This window comes from Gavia stellata, chromosome 8, assembly GCF_030936135.1.
Source record: "Gavia stellata isolate bGavSte3 chromosome 8, bGavSte3.hap2, whole genome shotgun sequence".
In the NCBI taxonomy this organism is placed as follows: domain Eukaryota; kingdom Metazoa; phylum Chordata; class Aves; order Gaviiformes; family Gaviidae; genus Gavia; species Gavia stellata.
In genome coordinates, this window is record NC_082601.1 from 29,482,079 (window position 1) to 29,506,851 (window position 24,773).

The 24,773-nt window shown below is 38.3% G+C and overlaps 1 protein-coding gene across 1 annotated transcript in view; it reads left to right on the forward strand.

Moving 5' to 3' along the window:
- PARD3B (par-3 family cell polarity regulator beta) overlaps positions 1 to 24,773 on the forward strand; it is a 427,904-nt gene that overhangs the window by 264,098 nt on the left and 139,033 nt on the right. Inside the window, exons 17-18 of the mRNA XM_059820147.1 lie at positions 16,628 to 16,834; positions 17,800 to 18,034. Coding sequence (XP_059676130.1) covers positions 16,628 to 16,834; positions 17,800 to 18,034 — 442 coding nt within the window. The remainder of the gene's footprint in view (positions 1 to 16,627; positions 16,835 to 17,799; positions 18,035 to 24,773) is intronic.

A 24,773-nucleotide genomic window follows, 5' to 3' on the forward strand; every position in this document is an offset into this window, starting at 1 on the left:
TATGCTTTTGCAATTTGAGCTTTCATGTGTTTGTTATCTTTGGTAGGGAATTGTTCTTAAACTTCAAATAGAATTTCTTAGTACCTTCATATAAATCTATTGCCTGTAGTTTTCAGTTAAGCAGTTTAATTGCTTAATCAGACTGAGAAAACCTAGTGATTAAAATTTAACAGTCATATGGTATAAGGCAGTATCAATATTAGTCCTTACTTAAGGTAGCTGTTTTAGATCAAACTGAATGAACTAGAACGTAGTATGCTTGTAATGTGCTTTAGCATACAGGGATATCATTTAAGTCTTCTCTAAGAGTTGAGAGCACAGACATTGAAGAATGACAGAGTCAGCAATAAGACTTGTATTAAAGCTATCACAAAATACTGACTCCAAATTGGGGCGCTTCTGCGCTAAAACAGATTTAAGGGTTGTTGGGGTTTTTTATAATCTATTTGGAGAAAAATTAACCCATTCTGTGAACAGCACCTAAGCAAGAAGGGACCATTCTATCAAAACTGGCTTGAAATAAATAGCAAAAACAGTTTAAGAGAACATCAGGAAATTCTGTGCTTAGCTCTTCTATATTGCTGTTCAGAAGAGATGAACCTTTAATGTCGTCTCTGAAAGGTGAGGAAGGAACTTGATATTAGCTCTGCTATGGGCTGATGCTTGCAACTTTCATTTGAAATAGTGTACTTAACAATTCAGGTTCAATCTAAATGTGAAATCTGAGTAAATTAATATTGTGCCAAAACATCTGTTTTTTCTGTTTAAAATAGAGAACATCTGAGGCATAGGAGCACAAAGGGAATGTAGCAGGAGATGAACTGTACTTTACAAAGTGTTGGCAAATCGTAAATGAATCACTGTAGAAACAGAGATGTAGTCTTGCCACTCGAAAGAGAGCCAGTATTGCAGAAATACAGGTAGGCTTGATCAATAATTATTAGAGGTACTGAATATTATTCTGTTTTCAGTTGGTATAATACCAAGTGCAGTGAGGTTTTGGCCCACGATTAGAGAGGTTCTGTGTGCTTTCATAATGCAAGTAATGAAGAATTGATAGGAACAGGAAGCAGTGTCATTTTTTTTTTTGCATTTGGTTTTTTGTTTGTTTGTTGTTCTGGACACCTTTCATCTGTAACACATCCCAAGAAGATAACAGTGGTCATACTGGATCAGACAAAAGGTCTATATAGCCCGTGTCCTCTTTCTGATATTACTAAATGCTAATGCCTAATGAGAAATACAAAGATATGACACGTTTGTATCTTATTTCTCCAAGAGCGCTCCTTGCCTTCAAATATTCAGGCACTTAAAGATTGAAGGCAAGAATAGTTCCTATTTATCTGGTAATCTTCCATAGCTTTTGCTTCTCTTGAGTTTTCTTGCTTCCATTTGAACACATGTAAATTCTTAGTCTCCACAGCAAAAAAAATTATTCACATAAATGTTTATCAGGGTTGTTGCTGTGAAGAGAAATTATGATTGATTACCCGCTGCTTTGCTTTTCTTTTACAGCAAGATATGAACCCAACCTAGTAGCTTCCTGCCCCTTCCTGTGGGACTGCTTTTTTGCAGGGGTGGCAATTAAGCATGTGGTAGAAGAACCATTAGATTTTTTATTTTAATAACATTAACCTCAGTGTTTCAAAACCTGATTTTAGTTTTGCTCTGAAGTAAATTCCTTGGTATGTATCACTGTCAAATGTAAGGATTGACGTACTCATTAAAGATTGAGGGAAGAGGCTGCCAAGTAGCTCTGATTAACTGTGTGATAATATGCATGAATTATACAAATATTGAAATAATTGATTGCCATAAGTCCATACCCAACCACAGTATGGCTTGTTTTGCATTATCTTCTTGATGAAATTGAATGGCATGTGTTTCACAGATTAACCAAATTTCCCTCTTAATGCGGAGGAAATACTGATCCATGGTCAGAAATATTTCCCGAAAAATATGATACGGTGCAGAATACAGATGCAAGTGTTCATTCTTGATACAGAAGAAATAAAAAGTTAGTATAATCGTATAGATGCTAAAAGTTTTTTATGTAAGGTAATCATTGAATACAAAAGCTATTTTCTTATACAGTTGGCCAACCTGAAAAAGTTAAACTGCAGCACTAGCCACTGTAAAAAGGCAAAATAAGATGTTCTGATATTGCTAGAGAAATCTGGCAGAGCTACTTTATATCCTTCAAACTGTTCAAAATGTTTGTGTGCATTTGTTCTTAAAGTTTATGAGACTGGCTTTTATTGTAGTTGGAGCAAAAGCTTGGAATTTCAAGAATATTAGTGATAGTTGTTATTTAGTTTTAAGAATCTACTGAAGGACTTAGTAAGACAAGTAGTAGTATCTAATTTTCATATTCTCATAGTATTTAGAAATGCAACTGAGAAGCGACATCATTGCAAAGAATAAAGTTTTATACCTTTATGTTGTATGACTGTGTATATATAGCCAAATATATTTGCCTTCATGTGTAAGTAAACGGTGTGTTTATGGACAACAGCTGGATTTTGAGGGCAAAGAGAGATTGATGTGCTATCCTTTTAGTATTAAATAAGCCAAATATAAAATTCAAAATGAGATTACTAGAAAGGAAAACATTCATTGTTGCAGACGATTCAGGGTATTACATGGCCATATGTCATTTGCAATATCACATTAGAATTTGAAAACTTTATGCCTGCTAACTCTCAGATTAGCATAACAGAAAAGGGTTAACAAAAATACATTTTCTTTATTTATTTTTGCCATATATCTGACGGCATTTCTTTGTATGCAGATGTATTTCCTGGTAGGTTGATGATCAACAGTAACTCCTGCTTTACACATTAATATAATTACTTTGTCTCCATGAAGGTGTTCTGGCTACAGGTCAGGCTCTACTACAGTTAGCTGTCAGTCTCAAGCAAAACCAAAGCTGCACATTAGTATTTCAGAAGTTAGCATCATCCAACATATTTTGGATGGATTCCATCAGTCTTGACTAAAGAACCAGCAAAACATCAGCAGAGGAGGAAACCATTAGTTAAAATAAGAAAAAGAACAAATCAAAACACACTACTTTGAACATGTTCTTTTAAAAATATGTAAATACATGTTAATTTTTTAAAATGCCATAGACCTAGAAAAAGAACACAGTAAAAATTTGCTGTAACATAGATAAGGGACTTACAAAATTATTTTTTTAATCTGGACTGCACTCACCACACACACAGAAGATAAAAAGTAACCTGGGGAAAACACTGCAACAAGCTATTCTTGTGAGTTGCAGTTAGCAGAGGTGCTCTTGCCTCAGAAAGTTCACATGATGATGTGCTTAAAGCATGAGGTAATATTTCAAAACTACTGATAATCTATGATGATGCATCTTTGTGCTGCTTGTACTTCTAAAGCTATTACTTCTTTCCAGACCTTTGATTCCTTTAGTAAGTAAAACCAGAGCTTTCAAAGAGTAAACAGGTTCCTATTGAAAGGCATATAAACACATTCATTTCTTCTTACTCCTTTAGCAGGACTGGGGGTTAACCAAAGATGGCTCTCTGGATTGCTAAAATAATAAAGAGCCTTTTTTAACCTACAGATCACTACTTTGAATCCATTACAGGCTGAACATACTAACATCTGACACTCGTGCTGTAACTTATGTAAAATGACTTTCTGTGAGCAGGTATGTGTAATGCCAAAGTATGGTGCCAGTAGAGTACAAACATCAAAAGACAGATACTCAGCTGCTATAAGCCGGCAGGCAGTGGAAAAGTGTTGATTTGCTCCAGCTGAGGATTTGGCCCCCAGGCTTGGAAATGAACCTACCTGTTCCAGTTCTAGAGTCCCTGCTAATCTGAGCACACTTAGGCTTTGTTCTTAGAATAAGGCTCCTAAAAGTTGCAGTTGCTCTCAATTGCATAGAAGCCTGTTCTAAGCAAAGACTGCAGTTCAGTATTAATTGAGGGTATTTCACTGTACTGATGTATTTTGATTGGATTGCTGTCTGTTTGAAGTAACTGCCTGTTCCTGTAGAACAGTTGCCTTTGTAGTAACAGATTTTGAAATTTCATCCAAGGATCCAACCACCAAGTAGCTGAAGTAGATCAAATGAGGCACTGAGTTTTGCACCATGGTACTGTATCAGTTTTCTGATACAGCTAATTAAAAGCGTGATTATCCAAGTGCATCCTGATCTACTCTTAGCTAAACTCTGGTTCATGTTTCAAGAGTGTATGGAGTCACTGAGCAGCAGCATGTGTTTTCCAATAATGTTGAGTCCCAGCTTAGAGGAAACGTTTATTTTTCTAAGATAAGCCGCCTTGCATTTGTCTGTATTAAAATGTCATATGATTGTGCTTAATCAAGTTATCTTGGTTGCAGTATCACTGTGGCTGCTGCTTACCATGCTGTTAAACCTGAGAAATTTGGAATTTTGAATTATAATTTAGGATAGTGCTTTGACTAATTTCTCCAGAAATGTCCCCATTGGTTGATGAGGGATGTCACCAAGAAGGATTGGAATGACCCTCTCTTCTCTTTTGACCCTACATTTCTGTAGTCTGGTAACATATTGTGTTTGGGAGCATATTTGTATCTACTCTCCGCTTATTGGGCAAGTGAAAGGGAACAAGGTAACATCATTTGTACATAGGCAAGAAAAATGGATAAGAAAATCTCAAGAAAAGTTTGTATTCGTTTGCTACTACAGTTAAATCATATTCTAAGTTGTTCCATGCAGCAATTCCGTTAGCTTTTCTAGTTTGCCATTTAAACACATTGTAGCAATGCAAAACTGCATATTGAAAAGATCCTAAACACGTAACTTGGTAATTAATAGAGTAACATCTTTAGGATACTAAAAATTGCTGCAGGGGAAACAAAAATTTGAGATTTGTGGAGGTTCCCTTTTCCATGGAGGATGTTAAAGGCTAGGTGCACATTTGCTAAACATCTAAGAATGTAACGAGTTTTCAGAAAATACAGACTTGCAAAACCAGCTTTATTTGATCTCTCATTCATATCTGTGCCAGTTTCTTTTTAAAAATAGCTTTTTCATTAAAGTGACACACCATGACATATCTAGCAAGGGAGCTGCAAACCTCTTAAAGAAGGGCTGTACTATATGCCCAAACAAATGTAAAGTGTAAAGCAGTAAATCACATAGACTACGTCTCAGAGTTAACCAGTGTAACTAAAGTAGTATTTTGATGTTATTTTTAAGCAAGGCTAGGATTGTAATCCAGTTGTGAATCATGCCTGTTAAAACCCCAGATGAGAGCCAGATGTCATTGGGTGTGAGTCTGTGTCTTTGCACACTGCAGAACAGTTTAGCAAAATCCATGGCTGCAGCTGTTTAGAAGAAAAATTCCTTGCCATTTGTTCCATGAATTGGACATGATTTTTCTAAGGATTCAGTTTTGTGGAAGAAAGCCCTGAAAACACTTTTCATGTTTTAAGACGTACAAAGTAATTCTTTTCAATGCTAAAGTCTTTATTCTACTTACGTTCTTTCTGCTCACATGACCCTCTGTTGTCTTAAGTTTCTTACTAAACTTTGCAAGTTATTTAAACACACGGACTGAGGAGCATGTGTGACTATTCCTTTCTAGCTTCTGGTGTGTTGGTAGATGGGTTCGTTGTAGTTGCTGAAAATGTGCACATGGAATATTATTGTATGCTCACATACCTATGGGAGTGCATATGTATTTCTGTTCCTGTACTTTAGGCACAAGTTTACGGCCAAGTTTACCCAGATCCAACTAATGTTAGAGGAAATAACCTAGACAGGGAAATTAAACTTTCCTTCCCTAAAGCTGTAGCAAAGGACCTAGTTTACAGCCTACTTGCATCCAAAGCTTGAAGGGTTTCTTTTCAGTCCTTTTTGAGTTATTGGTGAATGGTGGGAGAAGTATTACCTGGCTGGAAGAATGTATGTTTCCTACTCCTCAGTTATTCATACGGGTGGTGTATTCCTTGCAGTTTTTTGTTTTTATAAAACCAGTCCTCATCTCTGGAATGAGACCAAGCAAAGAAGTTTCAGTACAGAGGGATAGTTTTAAGCGGTGGGGGGATTTTCAGTACAGAGGGATAGTTTAAAGTGGGGGGGGGGAAAGAAGATGAAGCATGTAAAATAAAGCTAGGTTTAAAGACCCAATATCACTACAACTATGGATTCAGCTGTGAGGAATCTATAATAAAATACTGTTATCAAATTTTTAAGCATTCAAATGATCTTAAAAATCTCACTAGGAAATAAAAAGGAACCTTTGCTAAGGACTTCTGCTGAAAACCTACATAATCCTTTCAAATTCTGTAGGGATTTTGAGTCAGAGCTGTGCCAGATAACCGTTTCTCTTAGTTAATAGTAGGTTTGACAAAATTCTGCATATTCCCATTCAAGAGTTGGATTTTGACATCAACTTTTCAAAACTGTTTCAAGACAAATATTATTAAACTCACAAACAAAGCAATTTAAAAAATATGCATGCCTTCGTGAATGGCGTCTGTGTGTTTGGATATATAGATAGATTGATTACAGGTGTATGTGTACCTTTTTTACAGGTTGTCTGCTGGCAACTTCAAGCAAAATGTGTATTCATTTCTAAAACTGAAAATTAACCTATGCATTTTCTATTTAAGCATGTAGAAATAAACAGAAGAAAATAGGTTTTCATAACAACTTCTGGAAATCAATCTATAAACGGAACCAAACATAGATTAGGAGCAAAAAATATGAGTTCACTACTTCTTTTGGTCTGCTTTATTTTGAAGTCTGTAAGGAACAAACTGTCTTGCGTTTCTGTGCTAATAGGACACGCTAATAACTGTAAAAGGTGATTCTGGTTTTGTTCAGGGTTTATAAATAAAGGGTTATTATTGGAAATGGCTCATTTACTCTGTATGTGCCTGAGACACAAAGTCTGTGTCGTCTGAAGCTTTTGTAAATACATGTTACAGAATCTTCCCAGACTGAGTTGTTTGCCTGTTTGTAGTTGGCTAATCCAGAAGTGGTTCCCTGATAAGGTTAATGCCCAGTTAATTGATCCTAGCCTTGACATACAGTTTATTTGCTACTTGGCCAACATATGTTTGTTGCTTGCTCTGTGTAGAATTCTAGCGGATGTAGTGATGCAAACCAGACTGGTGGAGGGCAAACAAAATAAATACAGTATTTTATGTTGTTTTAATTCAGGGCCAAGTGGATTTGGATGAAGTGTTTATTTAGTTTGCTGGCTGCTTCAGATGCTGTGGCATATTGATTCCTTTTATTACTAGCAGCCATTTAACCTGACCTCTCTCAGGTCCAGTATTTTAAAAGCCATAGATTTTAACTTTACTTATGAGCAAGGACTGAAATGATGTGAAAGCCTTTTTATTAGCAGAGCTTTGCCTTACTCCATGTTCATGTGTCACCCATGGCAACAATATTTACAGCATCTTAAATTAGAGCGGCTGTTGGGCAGTTGTGGGGGGGGTTAGCAATAAAGAGAGCTCATCAATATCTCAAGCGTGTAGGATTCACTGATCAGAGTGTGGGCAAGTGTACAAAAGCAATGCCATTATTAGCAAAAGATACCCTTTTTCCAGGTTGTTTCGTTAAAAATCTGGCTTTTTTTCCTTACTCTTAATGTTCACCGGTAAGGAAAAGCACAAACAAAGGAAGTGTTTTATATAATTTATTTTTTAATTGCAAGTTAAATTGGTGAAATTTAAATGTATTTTCCTTTGTTGCCTTGGCTTGGCTTTTCTTCTACAATAATCATCTTCCTTGTTGTTGTAATAGCCTAAATTAATTCCCAAATGACGCTTAAAGCGATCTTTAACATGCAGCTTATATGAGTGTTTGTAAAAATGTGTCTAGGCCAAAACTTGATGCATAAAAATGACATACCACTTTTTAAAAAAGAAAATAATTGTGAATAAAATTGATTGATATGAGATAATTTCTTTCTGCATTCACACGTAAAGAACTCAAAAAAAGCTTTGAATTGGTGAAGAAAACAGAATGCTTAATATGAGCTTTTTGCATCCTTTTAATTTGTTACTTCTGATTTAAATTAGTAATTTTTTAAAATATTATTTCAGGCTTGATGACTAAGATTGAGTAATAATTCAGCAGCTTATTTCAAAATAGGCTTAAGGCTTAATCAAATAGATCACAACCATGAATTTAATGTAAGTATTGGCTTGCTTGCTTCTGTTCTGCTACTGAAGAAGTTCCTTTCTCTGTCCCACAGGTCAAAGGTAGTACTCTAGACGTTAGCCTCATACCATTAAAAGTGACTTTGTTGAAATATTGGTGCAGGACCTCTCGCTTCATGTTAAACTTTGGCCTGGGAACAAAAATGTTGGTTTAGTTTGAGAAGGGTAATTTATATCAATTAATCTCAGAAAGTGTCCCATTTCCCAATCTTTTAAAGCCAGATTGAAATGTTTGACCTTATCAGAGAGTGGGTGTGGAATTAGCAGTAAAGCAATTGCAGGGCACTGGAATTTTTTTACTACTACTCAGTTCCAGACTGATCAGTTTACAAGGTGCCTGAAATCACTGGGGAATCATGTTTTCTGAAAACTGGACTTTTTCCTGTCTGCATTGCTTTTCCTATAGCTGTTTTCCTCTAGCAGGTTGTAACAGCTATATCTAAAATCAATTTGATATATATAAATATCCCTGAGGAGCAAGCTCCTGCTTTGTAGAAGGTCAGGTAGCTTAATTTATACTGGGACCTGTTCGAAGGGCAAGTGCTTCAGTTTGCACCGACTAGAAAGAGAACACTGGCCTGCTGGAGGAGTAGGGATTCAAATGCCTAGGAAAACTTTTCACTGGATGCAGAGCTATACTGTGAAGTGGAAGGTTATGTGAGAGGTTAAACTTGTGTAATCAAATGAAGAAGGCTAATTATTTCAACGGATAACATCAGACGTTCTTTTGTGCAAAGACAGGCATGGCTGCATTTTGTTCAACATTCAGCACTAACCTAGCAAATGCATGTGCCCTTTCTTTGAGTGCTTTTACTTGAACCTCTTTCTTCTTCTGCTTCTAAGTCTTAGCTTTAATATTGTTATACTGTAAGACTTATTAGCATTTTTGAGATGTTTGATGCTGTACATATTATTCTTTTTTAAATAGTAACATGTTCTTTTGCAGTGTTGTTGTTTGTTAATGATAAGACTATAGAAAACAGCAACACCAGCATACATTTTAAGATGACAGTAGTGCATATTTGCCTCTCGCCTAATGGTGGCCTTATTCTAAGCCTTTCCTCTTCAGTTGGCTAAAGCTCAGTGTACCTTCTGGGTTACAAATTGTGAAATGCCATTATTCATAGTTAAAATTGCAGTTTGTGCAAATATGGGCTAAATTGCAATCATTATATGTAGTAAAATAGATTGAAATATCTGTAAATCTGAAGACTGTAGCTGGCTCTTTTAATCAGAGAACTTGTTAAATTCTCCCATGCTTTGATTTCTCTTTCTTAGATTTTTTTTTTTTAATTCCTGTCAGGTGTGGGGTTGTTCTGAGTTTGGTATTCCTGCTTCTAATTTGGAATGCTTGGTTTGAGGTATAAAATGAGCAAAATGATACATGTTGTCTTTAATGTGTGAGTGCAAGATAATGATTTTTCTCTTGCTTTTTATTAAGCCTTTCATAATCTCTTCTATGCTACTTATATAAACTAGTGTTGAAGAAAAAGCCACAGTATGATCTAAGGTTATTCTACAAAAGTGTCCTATTAAAGATCTTCATTTGAAAATCACAAGCTAAATGATGTAATGACTTTCAAATTCCTCCTTCCTAAATCATTCTCTGCATTGAATCGATTGAAGATTGAGGAAGTATCTGAATATAAAAATATAAGTGAGAGGAAAAAATCCTTTCCAGTTGTGCATACTGTGAATCCTACCAGAAATAAGTGAAACTGCATTAAACAATATGGTTTAGAAAGAATTTAACATGAATTAAGTCACCATATGATGTTGCAACCCTGTGGGTAAGAACCATGTGTGTCTACTTATTCTCTGATGTTTATGGCACATGGAGATTGGTACCAATGACAAATATTTTATCTTTTGACCTTAAGCTTATTAAAAGAGACACTCACAGTTTTCACTGAGGTAGATTTCTAAAAGGAGCTAAGGGGAGAGTAAAGCAGTCAAGTCTTACTGGCTGTCTCTTGCCTTTTCTATTGTTGGACATCTTTCACTTGGGTAACAGATTTGGTTCATTCTCGTACAAAAGGTTTCCCTACAGCAGGGATATATTTGGACTAGATTTTGCTGAGGGGCCTATTTTACCAGCCTGATACCTGTATCATTTGATTTTGTGCAACAGAAATCTTGCTTCTTCCTTCCTGAACAAAAGTTGGTTTGTTTCTGAAACCATGCTTGCTATCCTCACTTCTGCAGGGGCAATGTAAGGTTAGCAATACATTAATTTGTGAAAAGAAAAGAAAAGGAAAAAAAAAAGGGAAAAAACCAAAAAAAACCACAACCAAATATACCTGTGATCTGGGAATTGATGGTATTTTGAAAATCATGGGAAAATATATGTGTCAAAAGATGTTTTAAACAAGCCCCAATTCCTTTAGAGAAGAGAATAACTATGGAGTGATCAGCCTGGGGTAGGCCTGAGTTCAGTGAGGTTAAACTGGGCATCATGAATGTTACCCAAGGTGTATGTCCAAAGCAGAACAGGCACTGGGCTGTAGCTGCTTCCTGAGAAGCTGTTGGCCTATCTTGCTCTGAGTCCTACCACAAAAGAAGTCAGCCTTGGTATTTCATGAACAAACAGTTGTTTGCCTGCTAAAAGCACTCACGTGCTATCTCCAGCATCCTAGTACCCACGGGGTAGAAAACTCATTGTTTTCATAACAATTTTCTCTTCCCCAGTAACACATGTACCTCCATCATGTGCAATGCAACAGGAACCAGGAATGTGTGTTTAGGGCTCTGGTAAATACAGAGCCAGACTATTTATAATCTATTACAACTTTTTGTTTATTCTAGTTTCTCAGTCTCAGTGACACTTTCCCTTCTTTTTTTCTTCATAACTGGTTTTTACCTCACTATATCTTTGAAAATGTAAATAGTAAATTAGTCTAGCTCACACAAATATGTTCCACTCAGTATTATCCTTTGGGCATATTCCTATAGTTTCAGTTTTCAAGAAGAATCTTTACCTAAAAAGTAAAATTAATTATAAATATATAAAATTATTACTGTTTAGGGTGTCTTAGGAGTTGTATTTCATTTAGAGTGGCAGTGATTCATGGTGTCTCTTCAATTCCACTCTCTCTACACGTGCCTTTGGGGTGGCTTGCATTGCCCACAATGCTGTGTCATTTGTTTCCCTTTGATTTTCATGACTGACATCTTGTTTTTTGCATGTTACCTTCTGCTGGGCTATAAAAAAAGAAAGGAATGTGCAGATGTGGGAAAAGAGAAGCCTGGAAATATTTGAAACTAATAATAATAGTAATAAAAGAACAGAAAGCAGGTTTACTTCTACTAGTATGTTAAGAAGAAAATCTGTGGTAGCCATGTTGGCACTGAGCAGAAAATCAAGGTATGTGTAATACCGTCTTTCAGTTAAACAATGATCAGCTACAGATGTGATCTAGGAACCAGCAATTTGGTTTCAGCCAGTCGTAGGCAGGTTCTGATGTTAGTTGTTGTTTTCTCTCATAAACTCAGCAGAGAGGCATAAAGTAATTCAACAGAGATGCATGGAGTAATTCACCGTTTATAAAGTGGGTGCTTTAGTTGACTTTTTATCATTGTACTACAAGAATCAGTAAAATGAGGGTTCAAGAATTTAAAATCCATAAAAAGAAACATTTTTACACAGTGAACAATTTTTCATTGTCAAACTATATTTTTGTATTCAAAATCGGGGTAGGGCTAAACATTTACACACACACATATCACACAGCCCCAGAAATGCCTGTTAATAACTTGTAAAAGATGAGAGGGAGTTTTTGTTGTTTGTTGTTTTTTAGGGTGGTTTTTTCCCCATGAGGAAAAATTCATGTTTTCAGGCTTACGGCAGTCCTAAAGGTGTGCAGAAATGGAAGAGGTATTGGAGGGGACGGGGGAGGGAAATTTCCCTGGTTGGGACTTGGTACTTACTCGTTATGGAGTCTTGTGCATTTCTCTGTAAACCATCCAGTAATAGATGCTGGCTGTGGAAGCAGGGGCACTGGTCTCCCTGCTTAGGGAAGCTCCTCAGCTCCTGTATCTTTAGTTGTGCACTAATATGTGATTGCTGCAGCATTACAATGAAAGAAAAAATGAATAAAAGCTGAATTGCAAAAATACAAAGTTCTCACTGAAGACCCTGGTGAGAATGTCCAAGGGTGTAAACTCCCTGACTGAATGTTCCCCTTGTTAATGAGGTTGCATTGCTACTACTGTTGTCAATAAGAAAAAAAATAAATTATTTTCCACCTGAGTTCAGATGCTTCTTCGGGGTGGATTTTCATGGTAATAGTGAGAAACTTCCAATGTTGCCAGTGAAATTTCAGACTAAATTATTACAGTCTTAGGAAGGGGCAACAAAATGCTTAGTACTAATCTGTGACTAAAGGTTCTCAGTGAGTTTTTGAATAAATGAAGACATCTTTTTAAATGGTAGAACACAAGGAGATCACAGATTAAATTTAACTTTCTTTGTCAGTGAGGGAGAAATACAGTTAATTTTTGCCATTTTATACTGTCCTTTAAGGTGACACATGGCTTGGCTTGGACAGCTGCACTCTTTGGGTAAAAAACTGTCTGTATGGCCAGGTCCAAAGGGGTTGTGTCCAGCATTCTCCTGGAGAAACTGGCTGCTCATGGCTTGGACGGGCGCACTCTTTGCTGAGTAAAAAACTGGCTGGATGGCCGAGCCCAGAGAGTTGTGGTGAATGGAGTTAAATCCAGTTGGCGGCCGGTCACAAGCGGAGTCCCCCAGGGCTCAGTTTTGGGGCCGGTCTTGTTTAATATCTTTATCGATGATCTGGATGAGGGGATAGAGTGCTCCCTCAGCAAGTTTGCAGATGACACCAAGTTGGGCAGGAGTGTTGATCTGCTGGAGGGTGGGAAGGCTCTGCAGAGGGATCTGGACAGGCTGGATGGACGGGCTGAGGCCAGTTGTATGAGGTTCAACAAGGCCAAGTGCCGGGTCCTGCACTTGGGTCACAACAACCCCATGCAACGCTACAGGCCTGGGGACGAGTGGCTGGAAAGCTGCCTGATGGAAAAAGACCTGGAGAGGTGCTGGTTGACAGCCGGCTGAATATGAGCCAGCAGTGTGCCCAGGTGGCCAAGAAGGCCAATGGCATCCTGGCCTGTATCAGAAATAGTGTGGCCAGCAGGAGCAGGGAAGTGATCGTCCCCCTGTACTCGGCACTGGTGAGGCCGCACCTCGAATACTGTGTTGAGTTTTGGGCCCCTCACTACAAGAAGGACACTGAGGTGCTGGAGTGTGTCCAGAGAAGGGCGATGAAGCTGGTGAGGGGTCTGGAGCACAAGTCTTATGAGGAGCGTCTGAGGGAGCTGGGGTTGTTCAGTCTGGAGAAGAGGAGGCTGAGGGGAGACCTCATCGCTCTCTACAATTACCTGAAAGGGGATTGCAGAGAGGTGGGTGCTGGTCTCTTCTCCCAAGTGACTAGTGATAGGATGAGAGGAAATGGCCTCAAGTTGCATCAGGGGAGGTTTAGATTGGATATTAGGAAAAATTTCTTCACTGAAAAGGGTTGTCAGACATTGGAACAGGCTGCCCAGGGAGGTGGTTGAGTCACCATCACTGAATGAGGCGCCTGGGGTCATGGTTTAGTGGTGGACTTAGCAGGGTTAGGTTGATGGTTGGACTTGATCTTAAAGGTCTTTTCCAACCTAAATAATTCTGTGATTATTTGATGATGTTAGGCAATGAAGTGACCGTAAGCCATTTCTATTTCTTTTGGGGACATTAGAAAAAAAATTCAGTTTTCCAAGGCAGTGGTGTTCTGAATTTACTTGGTAGCTGAAGAGTGCTCCATTTAGTTTCTTTTTTCCTCTTTTTAGTAGCAAACTGAAAAGACTATATGAAAGTCACTGTCAGTGTTCTGTTTAAAATATAAAAACCAGGAAGTTATTGCTAGTTACTACTAAAATTAATTTCTCGGGGGACTTTCATGTTGGGAGAAAAATAGTAAAATAAATACTATTTGTACAAAAAGAAGCATATTTGTCAATAACTCTGAGTTTCCTGTGCAATTGTTTAAGGCAAGTATTGGACAAAGAGCCTTCTCTTGGTGACCCTGACTGAACTAGACAGTATGTGACCAGGTGCCTAAAAACTGCGTCACAGTGTGTGCAGGGCAAACTGCAGCGAGGCTGAGCGGACAAGTTGCTTTCTGGTACATGTAACATTTGAGTGTGTTGCTCCAAACCTTAGGCGTTGGCTTGGATTTTCTTAGGAATGGCCTTTGTATGTTAAGAATAGCCTTCCAGTCTGAGTAATTGGCTTGGCTTTATATAAGACAGGCTTTAACCAGCATTTAACCTGAGACCTTTTTTTCAGGTAGTACAGCTTAGGGCACTAATTTTATGTAGTATGGCTTGTAGTGGGATGTGTATATAAACACCTTTGCGCTGACTTTTGACAGAGCTATTTTGGGTAGCTGCAGCAGCCTGGAAATCAGCATTGCCATGGGCGCCAGCTGATCCCCGCGCCCTGTGGTCTGCGGCCGTGCAGAGCGGTGGCCCTTGGAAGTGACTGCTCTGCCCGCTTCCGGAGGTGGGGCTGTGGCCATTGCTTCCTTGCAGATGCTGTAGTCGCCTTTAAACCATCCCCATGAATACCGCTCCTCTGCGGCTCCGCAGGCAGTGCACTGGGTGCCTGCTGCCCACAGCCCTGTGAGCCATAGTCCCTGGCACACCTTGGCCCACCTCTGCCAAGGCAGCCCTCAGCTTAGGCCTGTGGACCCAGCCTGGCTGTGCTTTCCCTGGGCTGCTCCAGCCTGCTGCACTCTGCCAGATTTACCGCTGTGCCCTATCTTCTACGAAAGCAAGCTATCAAAGCTGTTTTCTGACTGAAAAACAAGACAGCCTTTTCTCTGCTGATCAGTGGCTTTCACTTTGCCACCTTTTACAGTGATTATGCTTCCTTTGGGTTTGCTCCTTCTCAGCCTGAGATAGGCACTATGATGCCTCTTACTAATGCACAAGTTTTTAGTGATTTGAAGCACCTTTGTTGTATGCAAGTCATTGCTCTGACTCCATTTTAGCACTTGCTAATTTGACTACAACGGTAGTCTCCAGAATGGCAGTTAGTGAACAAAGGAAGGTTGCACCAGGCTTCCCTTAAACTTGTTTGTCTCCACACACCCCCTACCTTATTTTCAGCTACATGTCAGTCTGCAGGTAATGGAAGTGAAAATGCTTTATGTAGACATTACTGATGAGTCTCTATTTGGTGCCAATTCTTAGCTTTTTTCTTTTTAAGAATTCTCTGATCACACTGTTTTAGTTCAGAAATACCTGTACTCTAGGATTGGTAAAATCACAGCATATATTGTACTAACATATCTGTCTTTTCTGTGATCCTTGAATCTGTTCAGGCATGAACACTATACAGACATGTATGTGATGGTCTTCTGTACTTACATTTTCTTGTGGCTTGTGCTACTATCACTTAAAAGTTGAAAACAAAAGCATTTGTGTTCTCAAAGACAGAAGCCATCTTGCAAGGCAAAGTCTCTTCCTCAGTGTCTCTATGTGCCATTTGCTGTTCTGCCATATAAAACCTAAGTAGATGCTACAAAGGCTTTGAAATTAAGCTGTGAATTTCTTCATTGATTGGTATGCATGTATTTGTTGAACTTTCTTCTTTACCTATTCTACTATCATTATTTTAATACTAATCAACACTAATGCTGCCACAAAATAAAGCCTTTCTAAGGTCAGATAGTCAAGCATTCAAAGAGAAGAAAGGTTTGGGAGACTTGGGAAGGAAGGTATTTGCTTTTTTTTTGTATGAAGTGCTTTCTTATGCCTATAAACAAGGAAATAGGCACAACATCGTTTATGTTAAGCTGTACTTCGCTGGAAATATGTTTCTTGAAAAACCTGCTGTGTATGTTGATACTGTAGCACCAGTTTCAGCTTGAAGAAAAAGGTTGGATAAGACTGTGAGAGAACTAATAATATCTTCTCACAGGAGAAACATGGTTAAAATATCAACCATTCATACAACCTGACTCATTCTAAAAACTAAAACACTTGTTGTGTAGCAGTGTTTGGTTTTGTGGGTCTAAGGATAATGTTCTCCTTGAGACTGTTAACAGTGTCCAGCTGGATATCACTGTCAAAGGGGGAAGAAGCAATCCCATTCTTATCACTGGTGCAGGCTTTAAAGTGACAGAGCGAACCAGCTATTGCCCATCACTGTTTTCAGGTCTGTAAAATTATGTGCTGTTCCCTCCAAGTCTGAACCAGGGATATCTACTGAACTAGGTTTAACTTGATGTTATTTTTAGAACAAATTACGTTGATTGCATACTATTTCAAAGGCCCCAAGTAATAAAGTACACAATTAAACGTATCTGTCAACTAGTTTAATTTCTCTGGATGGTTTTATGTATAAAAATTTAACTTTATTTTTCAGACTCTTCTGGGAAAGATTTTGGTCCTACTCTGGGATTGAAGAAGTCCAGTTCTCTTGAGAGTCTTCAGACTGCTGTGGCTGAAGTTAGAAAGAACGAACTCCCTTTTCACAGACCTAGGCCTCACGTGGTCCGTGGTCGGGGGTGTAATGAGAGTTTCCGAGCTGCCATTGACAAGTCTTACGATGGACCTGAAGATGGAGAAGAGGGTATGTTGCTATGGCACTTATGGAGGGAGCCACCTTCAGTTAGTACTGCTGAGGGCCAACTCGATAAAGCACATAAGCAAGTAATTTAGTCCAATTGAAGTGGATCACATTTTAAAAGCTGCTGTCTTCCACTGAATAGAGCTGTCTTTGCAGTATCTCATCCAACCTTGACTGGGTTTAGTGTAAAGTCTTTCACTGATCTCCTTCAGGGCAGGGGTGGGTTAGGGGATTTAGAACTCAATCCTTAAATAATTATATTTTTCAACTTCAAGAACCAGCTGCCTTCTTCAGATTACATTAGAAATTATCTTTCTTGTTTTACAGAGCTGTCTACAATTCCCCCTTCTCCAACCAGGAAATTTGTTTCCTGTTACAGGCAAGGCAGAGTGTATTGATAGCACCCTGCTGTTCATTCTGTCACCAGGGGCTTATAGACCCCAGTCTGGAGCATAAAACTGTACTTGGATGCTGAGCCCCCCAAATAGAAACAGTACAGCTCTTCTCCAACCAGAAAGAACAGTTCATCTATTTCTTTTTCAGCCTTTAAAAGAGAAAGATTCCAGGGAGTGAATGAAATCATTTTGTTACGTAGGTTGGTTATGTCGATCGCCAGAATCTCTTGTTGAAGTAAGGTCTCAGTGTTTGTATCCCAGCATGTCAGTTTTCTCGAGCTGATGAAGGTTAACAAGCTAGATTTCAAACAGAATAGTGTTTTACCATGTCAGGATTTTTGTATCGGGAATAATAGCTAGAAAACAAGTCACTAAAATAACTCTGTATTTAATTTACAATAGAAATCTGCTTGAATTCACTAGATATGTTTAGTCTGGTTTTTAAATTATTCAATTAAATGAGTAAGTGTTGTGAGTCATTTGAGCACTTTGTAGACACTCATGCTGCATTTCATGTGTTTGCATTTTGGTGGCCCCTAGCCATCCTCACTGCTGCTTTTTCATTCTGTGCAGATGGTTTCTCTGATAAGAGCTCTCATTCTGGTCAAGAAGCTCAAAACATGGAATCTGCCCCTCCAGGGAACCCTGAAATAGAAGATACAGAAACCAAAGCAAAAGAAGACAAAAAAAGTAGAGAGAAAGAGAAGAAAAAAGAAAAGGGCAAATCTAAAATCAAAGAGAAGAAGAGGAAGGAAGAAAATGAAGACCCAGAAAAGAAAAAGAAGAAAGGCTTTGGTGTCAGGTTGAGGTATGGCATTTTATAAAGCAAAACAGCCACCCATTCTCATTATAACATAGGAAACAACTGATACTCTCATAAAGTAGTGGAAAAATTATTTCACTTGGACTCAAAATAATGTTTATGTTATTTAGAAAGAAAGCAGTTTATACTTTTATACCAAACTTGTAGCTGAGGCAGAAGACATTTGGCAGACAAAATGTCTTTTTGTGCCTTTGAAATTCATTCCCATATGTCAGAAAAGATTCAAGGTTTCAGGCTAAAAACAAGCGTGTGTCGGTGGGGGAGGCTTTGTGGGGAATATTTCTGAGTAATACATGACCTGCTCCCACGGTCAGACCTTTGCCTTCTCTTCCCTTGCTTATCTGCTTCCTTCACAAGCTTTGGGGAGAGCAGGATTGCTCATGTTACTGTAAACAGTCTAGTAACGTTTGCAGTTGTTGAAAACCACTAGCTATGATAAAATCTGTGCTTCACAGCTTCAGCTGCTGTCTGCAGTGGTCAAAAGCTCACCATCCTCCCTGCCTGGCATGCCAGTGTTTGGATTTCTTCTGTGGCTATTGGTTGGGTTTGCACCTCTGGAATCACCGTACGTTAGACAAAGTTCTTGAGGCCATTTCCTTGCTATTGCTGGAGCATTTGGTGCTGTAGGCACTCTGGTTGCTATCACCCCTGCGTCTGGTACCTGTTTACTCTGTTGAGGATTAAAGTGTTTCCATTTAAGTAGATCCTTGCAATTAATATAGGGTATGTGAATGAAATTTAATGATCACCTGGAGGGCATTAGACTGTATAACCATGTGGTTTACTTGTGGCACTGAACACTTAATATTAGCTTTAGGAGGCTGCTGGTGTTTCTTAGTATGCTGTATTGTAGACAAGCCAGATACATACAAAACCCACAATCGTTGCTTGGGCAGAGGTGCATTTAATGGGTAATTGAAGAAATTCAGCTGCAAGATCATTCACTTACAATGATATTCATTAGGATAGAGATACATGAACTTCCATGGCAGCTTTCTGTTGTTATGTCCTCTGGAGTCAAATGGCTTGTGTTATATTGACATGAAAGGTTTTAACTGACTTTCTTCCGTGTATCATCAATAGGAATCATCAAAATTTTCCTACCAACTTTTGAACACTGTAGAGATATTGTCAAAATATACAGGCATGTTTATGTGCCAAATCTGCATGATTTCAGCAGTTGTTAGTGTTCGTAAGATGAAGGTGTGTGGGTATACCAGTCTGCGTTCAAATAGGGCTCTTGAGGAATGCTGAGGAGGCACATACTTGCACCTGTACATTGCACGTGCATTTGTGTTCATACTGTTTAAAGAAAGAGGGCTTAGCATGGAACAGTAGTCAAAACACTGAATAATTAGGAGGGAGACTTCACACTCTCTTCTGTATCTTAAGCTTTATGTCTATTTTCATTCTTCTTTTTAACTCCTTGGCGTGAATAGGGCTGTTGGAAGAGGAGGGGAGTGACACTGAGGTCTGACAAAAGCATAAATATTCTGTTCCATATATCACTGGCAGATTCGAAGTCTGAAGTGCAAAGTTTTACTTGCGGGGGTGTGATGCCTAAGCCAGAAAGAACATGAGATGACATCAGAATCCAAAATAAGTGATTGTAGTTGACAAAAAAATCTGATAATGATCAATATGCAAAGCTGGGAACAATAGGTTACCATTCTTCTTAAGATACCCTTTTTCGGAATATATTTCACATTTTGGTTGTATTTGAGCTTTATGCATCTGTTCTTTTCACAAGCTTGTTTTTTATTTAGTTTGATAGTCTTCCCAGCAGGCAGTAATTGTTAATAATATTTATTTATCTGTATGGCAGCACAGAATGGGTATTTTTATCCCACACCATTGAAAACCTCTACAAAGCCACAAAGATGGAAGCAACAGGTTATAATGAACAGAAAAGGAGTTGTTTGTAAGAGCTAATGGTTCAGCTGGGAGGTTTTTAGATGTTCTTTGTCCTCGTCAGTGTTTCTTCCTAGAACTTATAAAACTGTCTTGCAAATAAATTCCTTCCTGAGAAGGCGAGAGTCCTAGGGAATCCCAGCCATGATAAAAGTGAAAGAAGGGTGATGAGCTGTAAAGATCGAACAAGAGCAAACAGTGTGAGTTTACAAAAGAATTGGGGGGACCATATGTCCTGCTCAAGATGAGCAAAAGCAGGCTGGTATTTTTTCAGGGGAAACTGCTGTGGATGACATGAAAAACAACAACAATTAATCTGAATGTTTTTAAAACAAGTAATGGGAAGCTAATGGGGGAACTTAGAAGGGGTCAAATACTGACTAAATACTAGATTCAAGAGGTATTTTTCAAACTGGAGTTTTGCACTGATCTGAAGAGAGGGTTGAGTGTCAGGAGGGCGAGGGAGGAGTAGACTGCAGTAAGAAGGTTTGAACGATCAAGTATTTTAGTAGTATGGATGGAAAGAAACAGCCAGATTTTTTTATGACGTTGTGGAGATGAAACTGGCATGTTTTATTGGTAGAACATCTGTGGAAGGAAAGAGAGAAGCTGAAGACGACGAAGTTGTGAGCTTCTGCAGCAGGCAAGGTGACTACTAATTCTTGGTAGCTTAAGAGAAAGAAGTTGAGAGAAGTATTTAGAAACAGAGATGAGCTTAGATTTTGACATGCTGAGTTTAAATTGGAAGGGGAACCTGCCATAGGAGGGAGCAGAAAGCTGGATGGAGAAGGAAATCTGTAGTGTGCCTTTTGCAGATATGGTGGTAGTTGTACTATGGTCCGCCACGTGGGAGACCGCCAAAATGAGGAACAAGGAACACGCCCCTGCTAGACTGACAGGAGAGAGAGACCCAGGAGGAAAGAAGTTAAGAAAGCAACTGACAGGAGTGGGAAGATGATATATCTGCCTGGGACCGGGTGGTGCCATGATTTTTTTAAACTAGTCCAGTGACTGCAGCCATGTAACTAATTGATCCTACCGAGAGCTGGACCCCCACACCAATATGTTCCTACTGTTTGTAATTTGTGGGCTGCTTTGTTCAGAGCTATTTCAGCTGTGCCTGCGTAGTTCTGCTGTGCTGTGTAGATGCATCCAAACAGGAAAACAGACTTGCTGAACCCATGTCAAGATCGGGTTGAGATAAGTAGGAGATGATCATCTGTGGTGAAAACTCCAGGACCAGAAGGACAGTGAAAATACTTCTGAAATATTGCCAGAAAGCTCAGTGCTAATGAAGACACATGCACTTTCTGGCGAATGACTAGGGGTCAGGTGCAAAGGACAAAGGAAAGTAGAATTTGAGGCTAAAGCAGCTGCTGGAAGTGTCACACTTGTCTAAGGTGGGGCTTTTGTGCTATACTTGCTGGGTCATATATACAGCTATAACAAGTTTTATCTTGATAGTGTGTCCATGTGAATTGGCTTGTTTCTGCCTTATAATCAATAACAAAGCATTTCAAGATATTAAAACCAAACCCAAGTATTTATCTGTAGTACAAGAAGCGTTGAGCTTTAGTCTTTTGTATCTGAGATTTTTTGAACATATTGGAATTGCTACTGCGTTGGTTTTTTACGTTTTTTTTTTTAATTTAACAACAGAAAATAGCAAAGCTGTTAGCAGTTGCTAACAGATTTCACTTAGTGCCTCATCTGTTGCTCAGCTGCTATTTACTTGTAGTTCCCGGTCTTTTTTTACACATACAAAAAAAAGAATGATTGCTTTCCTGGTAAGCTTTTCCTGGATTGAAGCTTTATTTAGGTGACTGTGATTCAGGGAGACCATCAAGAAATCATGCTTTTATTTTTGTAATCATTATTTTTAAAAGTCCTGTTGTTTTACGCAGTATTAACTGCAACTCTTGGCTGCAGCATTTTAATGACTGTGGCACTTGGAGCAAAGTAGGTTAATATACTGGAGATTTGAAATGCAGATGACACTGGTTATTACTGATTAGTTAAATATCTATAACCCACAGTACTATTTTACTGTGGTGCATACTGCACAGTGTATGTGTTTTCTTGTTTGGATGGTTCTGATGCATATATTGCCTGTCTGAGTACCGGATATGCATATGTGCTGTCCAAAGAACAACAGAAGTTGACTCTGTTAACTGTATGTAACATCGGCTAAGCGAGCATTATATTTTGCTTTTTGATGTCTTCTGGCATATTGCACCATCACAGCTCACTAAATAACCCACCGCTAGACGACAGACGGCAAAGTAGATTGATATTGTGTATCAGGAAAACAACTAGATTAAATACTTTCATTATTGGAGCCATGACTAAATGTATACTGCAGTCTCAGGAAAAAGATAGTGTCTAGCATCTATGCTGAAACTCTTTCAGAACAGAAATAATACTCAGTTCTATGCAGATACATAACAGTGGCAAGATTATGCAATACCGCGTTCAATTCTTGGTTCATCCCTTTTCTTACATTGAGCTGGCTGATTCTTTCAGGGCATGGGGAATCTTGAGGAGACTGCTGGACCTCCAGTGAGCTTCCATGTACTACTTTTTGATGGCTTTTTGTATTTTCATAAGCAACGTTATAGTGAAACAGCATATTTGTGCCTTTGAATAAAGGTAGTGTGTAGTGTCATTGGTTTAGAACTGTCAAAGACCTTGTGAGGTGGCTCTGTCAGCTGTTTGGAAGAGTTAATTAACCCCTTGGTGCAGGGTGTTAGAAATCCTTGATGCTGAGCACTAATGAAAAAAGCGTTATCACTTAGCACCGGGAGTGCAAAGCTGATCTAACCAAGAGGATAATTAAAAAAAAAAAAAATTCCTCAGTTTCCTAGGTGATGAACTCTAGATTTTAAATTTGTGATCTATAGTTATTTAATTGCCATGCTTTGAAATACTATCAAAATACTCTTTTCTAGAAAAGGTAGGCTTTGCGTTGGTTTCTAAATTCAGTTGGAGAAAGACTGAACCTTTAAATCGCCAGGGAAATGTGACTTCTGCTGCACGGTGTTGCTCTGCATCCTAATCCTATAGCATTTGTTACAGTCCTGGTGTATAATAAACATAAGTCTATGGCTCTCTCACTACCTTTTCCAGATAGTGATTGTAAAAATTCTGGGAAGCCCTTTTAGCTTTATGGGTATGAAGGTAAGTTAGCTAATGGACTGCAGCCACACCAATGGCGTTTTCATAGGTAGCTCCCCAAGGCAGAGACCAGTAGGCTGAAGTCATAATTTTTTTGTGGTATAAAAATCTAAGAGCAAGTATGTAATTGGTGACTCAGAGTAAAAAGTTTTGCTGAACTGGAGTGCAGTGGGAGAACACCCTCTCATTCAGTCTTTATTTCTAGGCTGGAGTCAGGAAGAAAAAAAAACAAAACCAACCAACCTTCTTCATTTAAGGCAACTCTTGTCAACTTGACTTCACTAGTTCACTGGCAAATATTTTCAAAATTAGTATAGGTGAGAAAATGTCTATCTTTCACAAATATTGCACATCACCATGACTTGCATATATATGTGCATATTAGTTACATTTGCTTTTTCCTCTTCAGAAATAGTGCACTTTCCCACATAACAGTTCATCTTAAATTATTTACCTTCCACTTCACAATATGAGCCATGAATATTTTATTTTTTTGTCCCCTTATTTTGCCAATTTTCCTTTGAGCTAAGTGCCTTAGTGATTTTAATTTTTCATTCTAGTTGGAAGACAGAAATGACCCTTTTTTCATTATTACGATTATAGACCTTGTGCTCAGAATGATACTTTTTACAACCAGCACTGTTGAGCCTGTAATGGTATTGCAGGGTAGGTAGCATAATATACAGATATTGACTTCCATTAAGTATAGCACTATGATAGCTTATGGAGAGATTTTTTTTCTGCTCTGTGTTGGCCTGAGAAGTTGAGCATTGTAGAAGAAAAGTTAGCAGTATAATGAAGAAAGAGCAAATAATAGAGATGTGTTTTGCTGGAGAGAGGCAGCGTATATAACTTTCTAATGTATTTATATACATATGTACATATCATGCTGGAAGTCAGTATGGATGTGGATAGATCAAAAAAACAAACAAGGCTAGATTAAATTATATTTTAATTAGGCTGATGTTATTTTAGATTTTTTCCCTCAATAGCAAAATTGTCTGAGATGTATCATGCCTGTGTATTTGATAGACTACATCAGTTAATGAGGCAGATGAGTTATTTAGAGGCCTTGATTTCCTATGCTTAATAAAATTCCCACTTCTCAAATAGGTAAATTGGTAAATAAAACTCCTGTTTCCTTTAAAGAGCACAAGAACATGAGGGAGAGGAGATACCTAATCAATTTAATGTATCTCGAGTTTGCCAAGTATTTCTAACTAAAAAAAGAGAAACCCCTCAATTTATGTGTATCACTTTCTCTTTTCCTCCACTGTATTGATTCCTCCTTGGCTGCATTCATAGTCAGACTAAAACAGAGAAAATAAGGGGGTTTTGTACTAAAAATGATCATGTAGACTGCCTACTAAAGGCTTATTTGTTTAATTAAGCATCTGTTCTCCTCTTAATATGCATGCATAAATCTCATTAACGTTAGATGTATGCAAGTGCAGTGAAGAAGAATAGACCCCTTACTCTCATTACTGAACTTGGATGACAAGATTTATATTTACTTAACAGATCAGAGCAGAAAGTTCCCTCTGACTATTTAAAAGGACTGGAAATCACAAACTGTTTGCAGGGAGCATGCTTTTTGTGAAATAGTTGCATGTTCACTTCAAGTTGAAATATCATTATT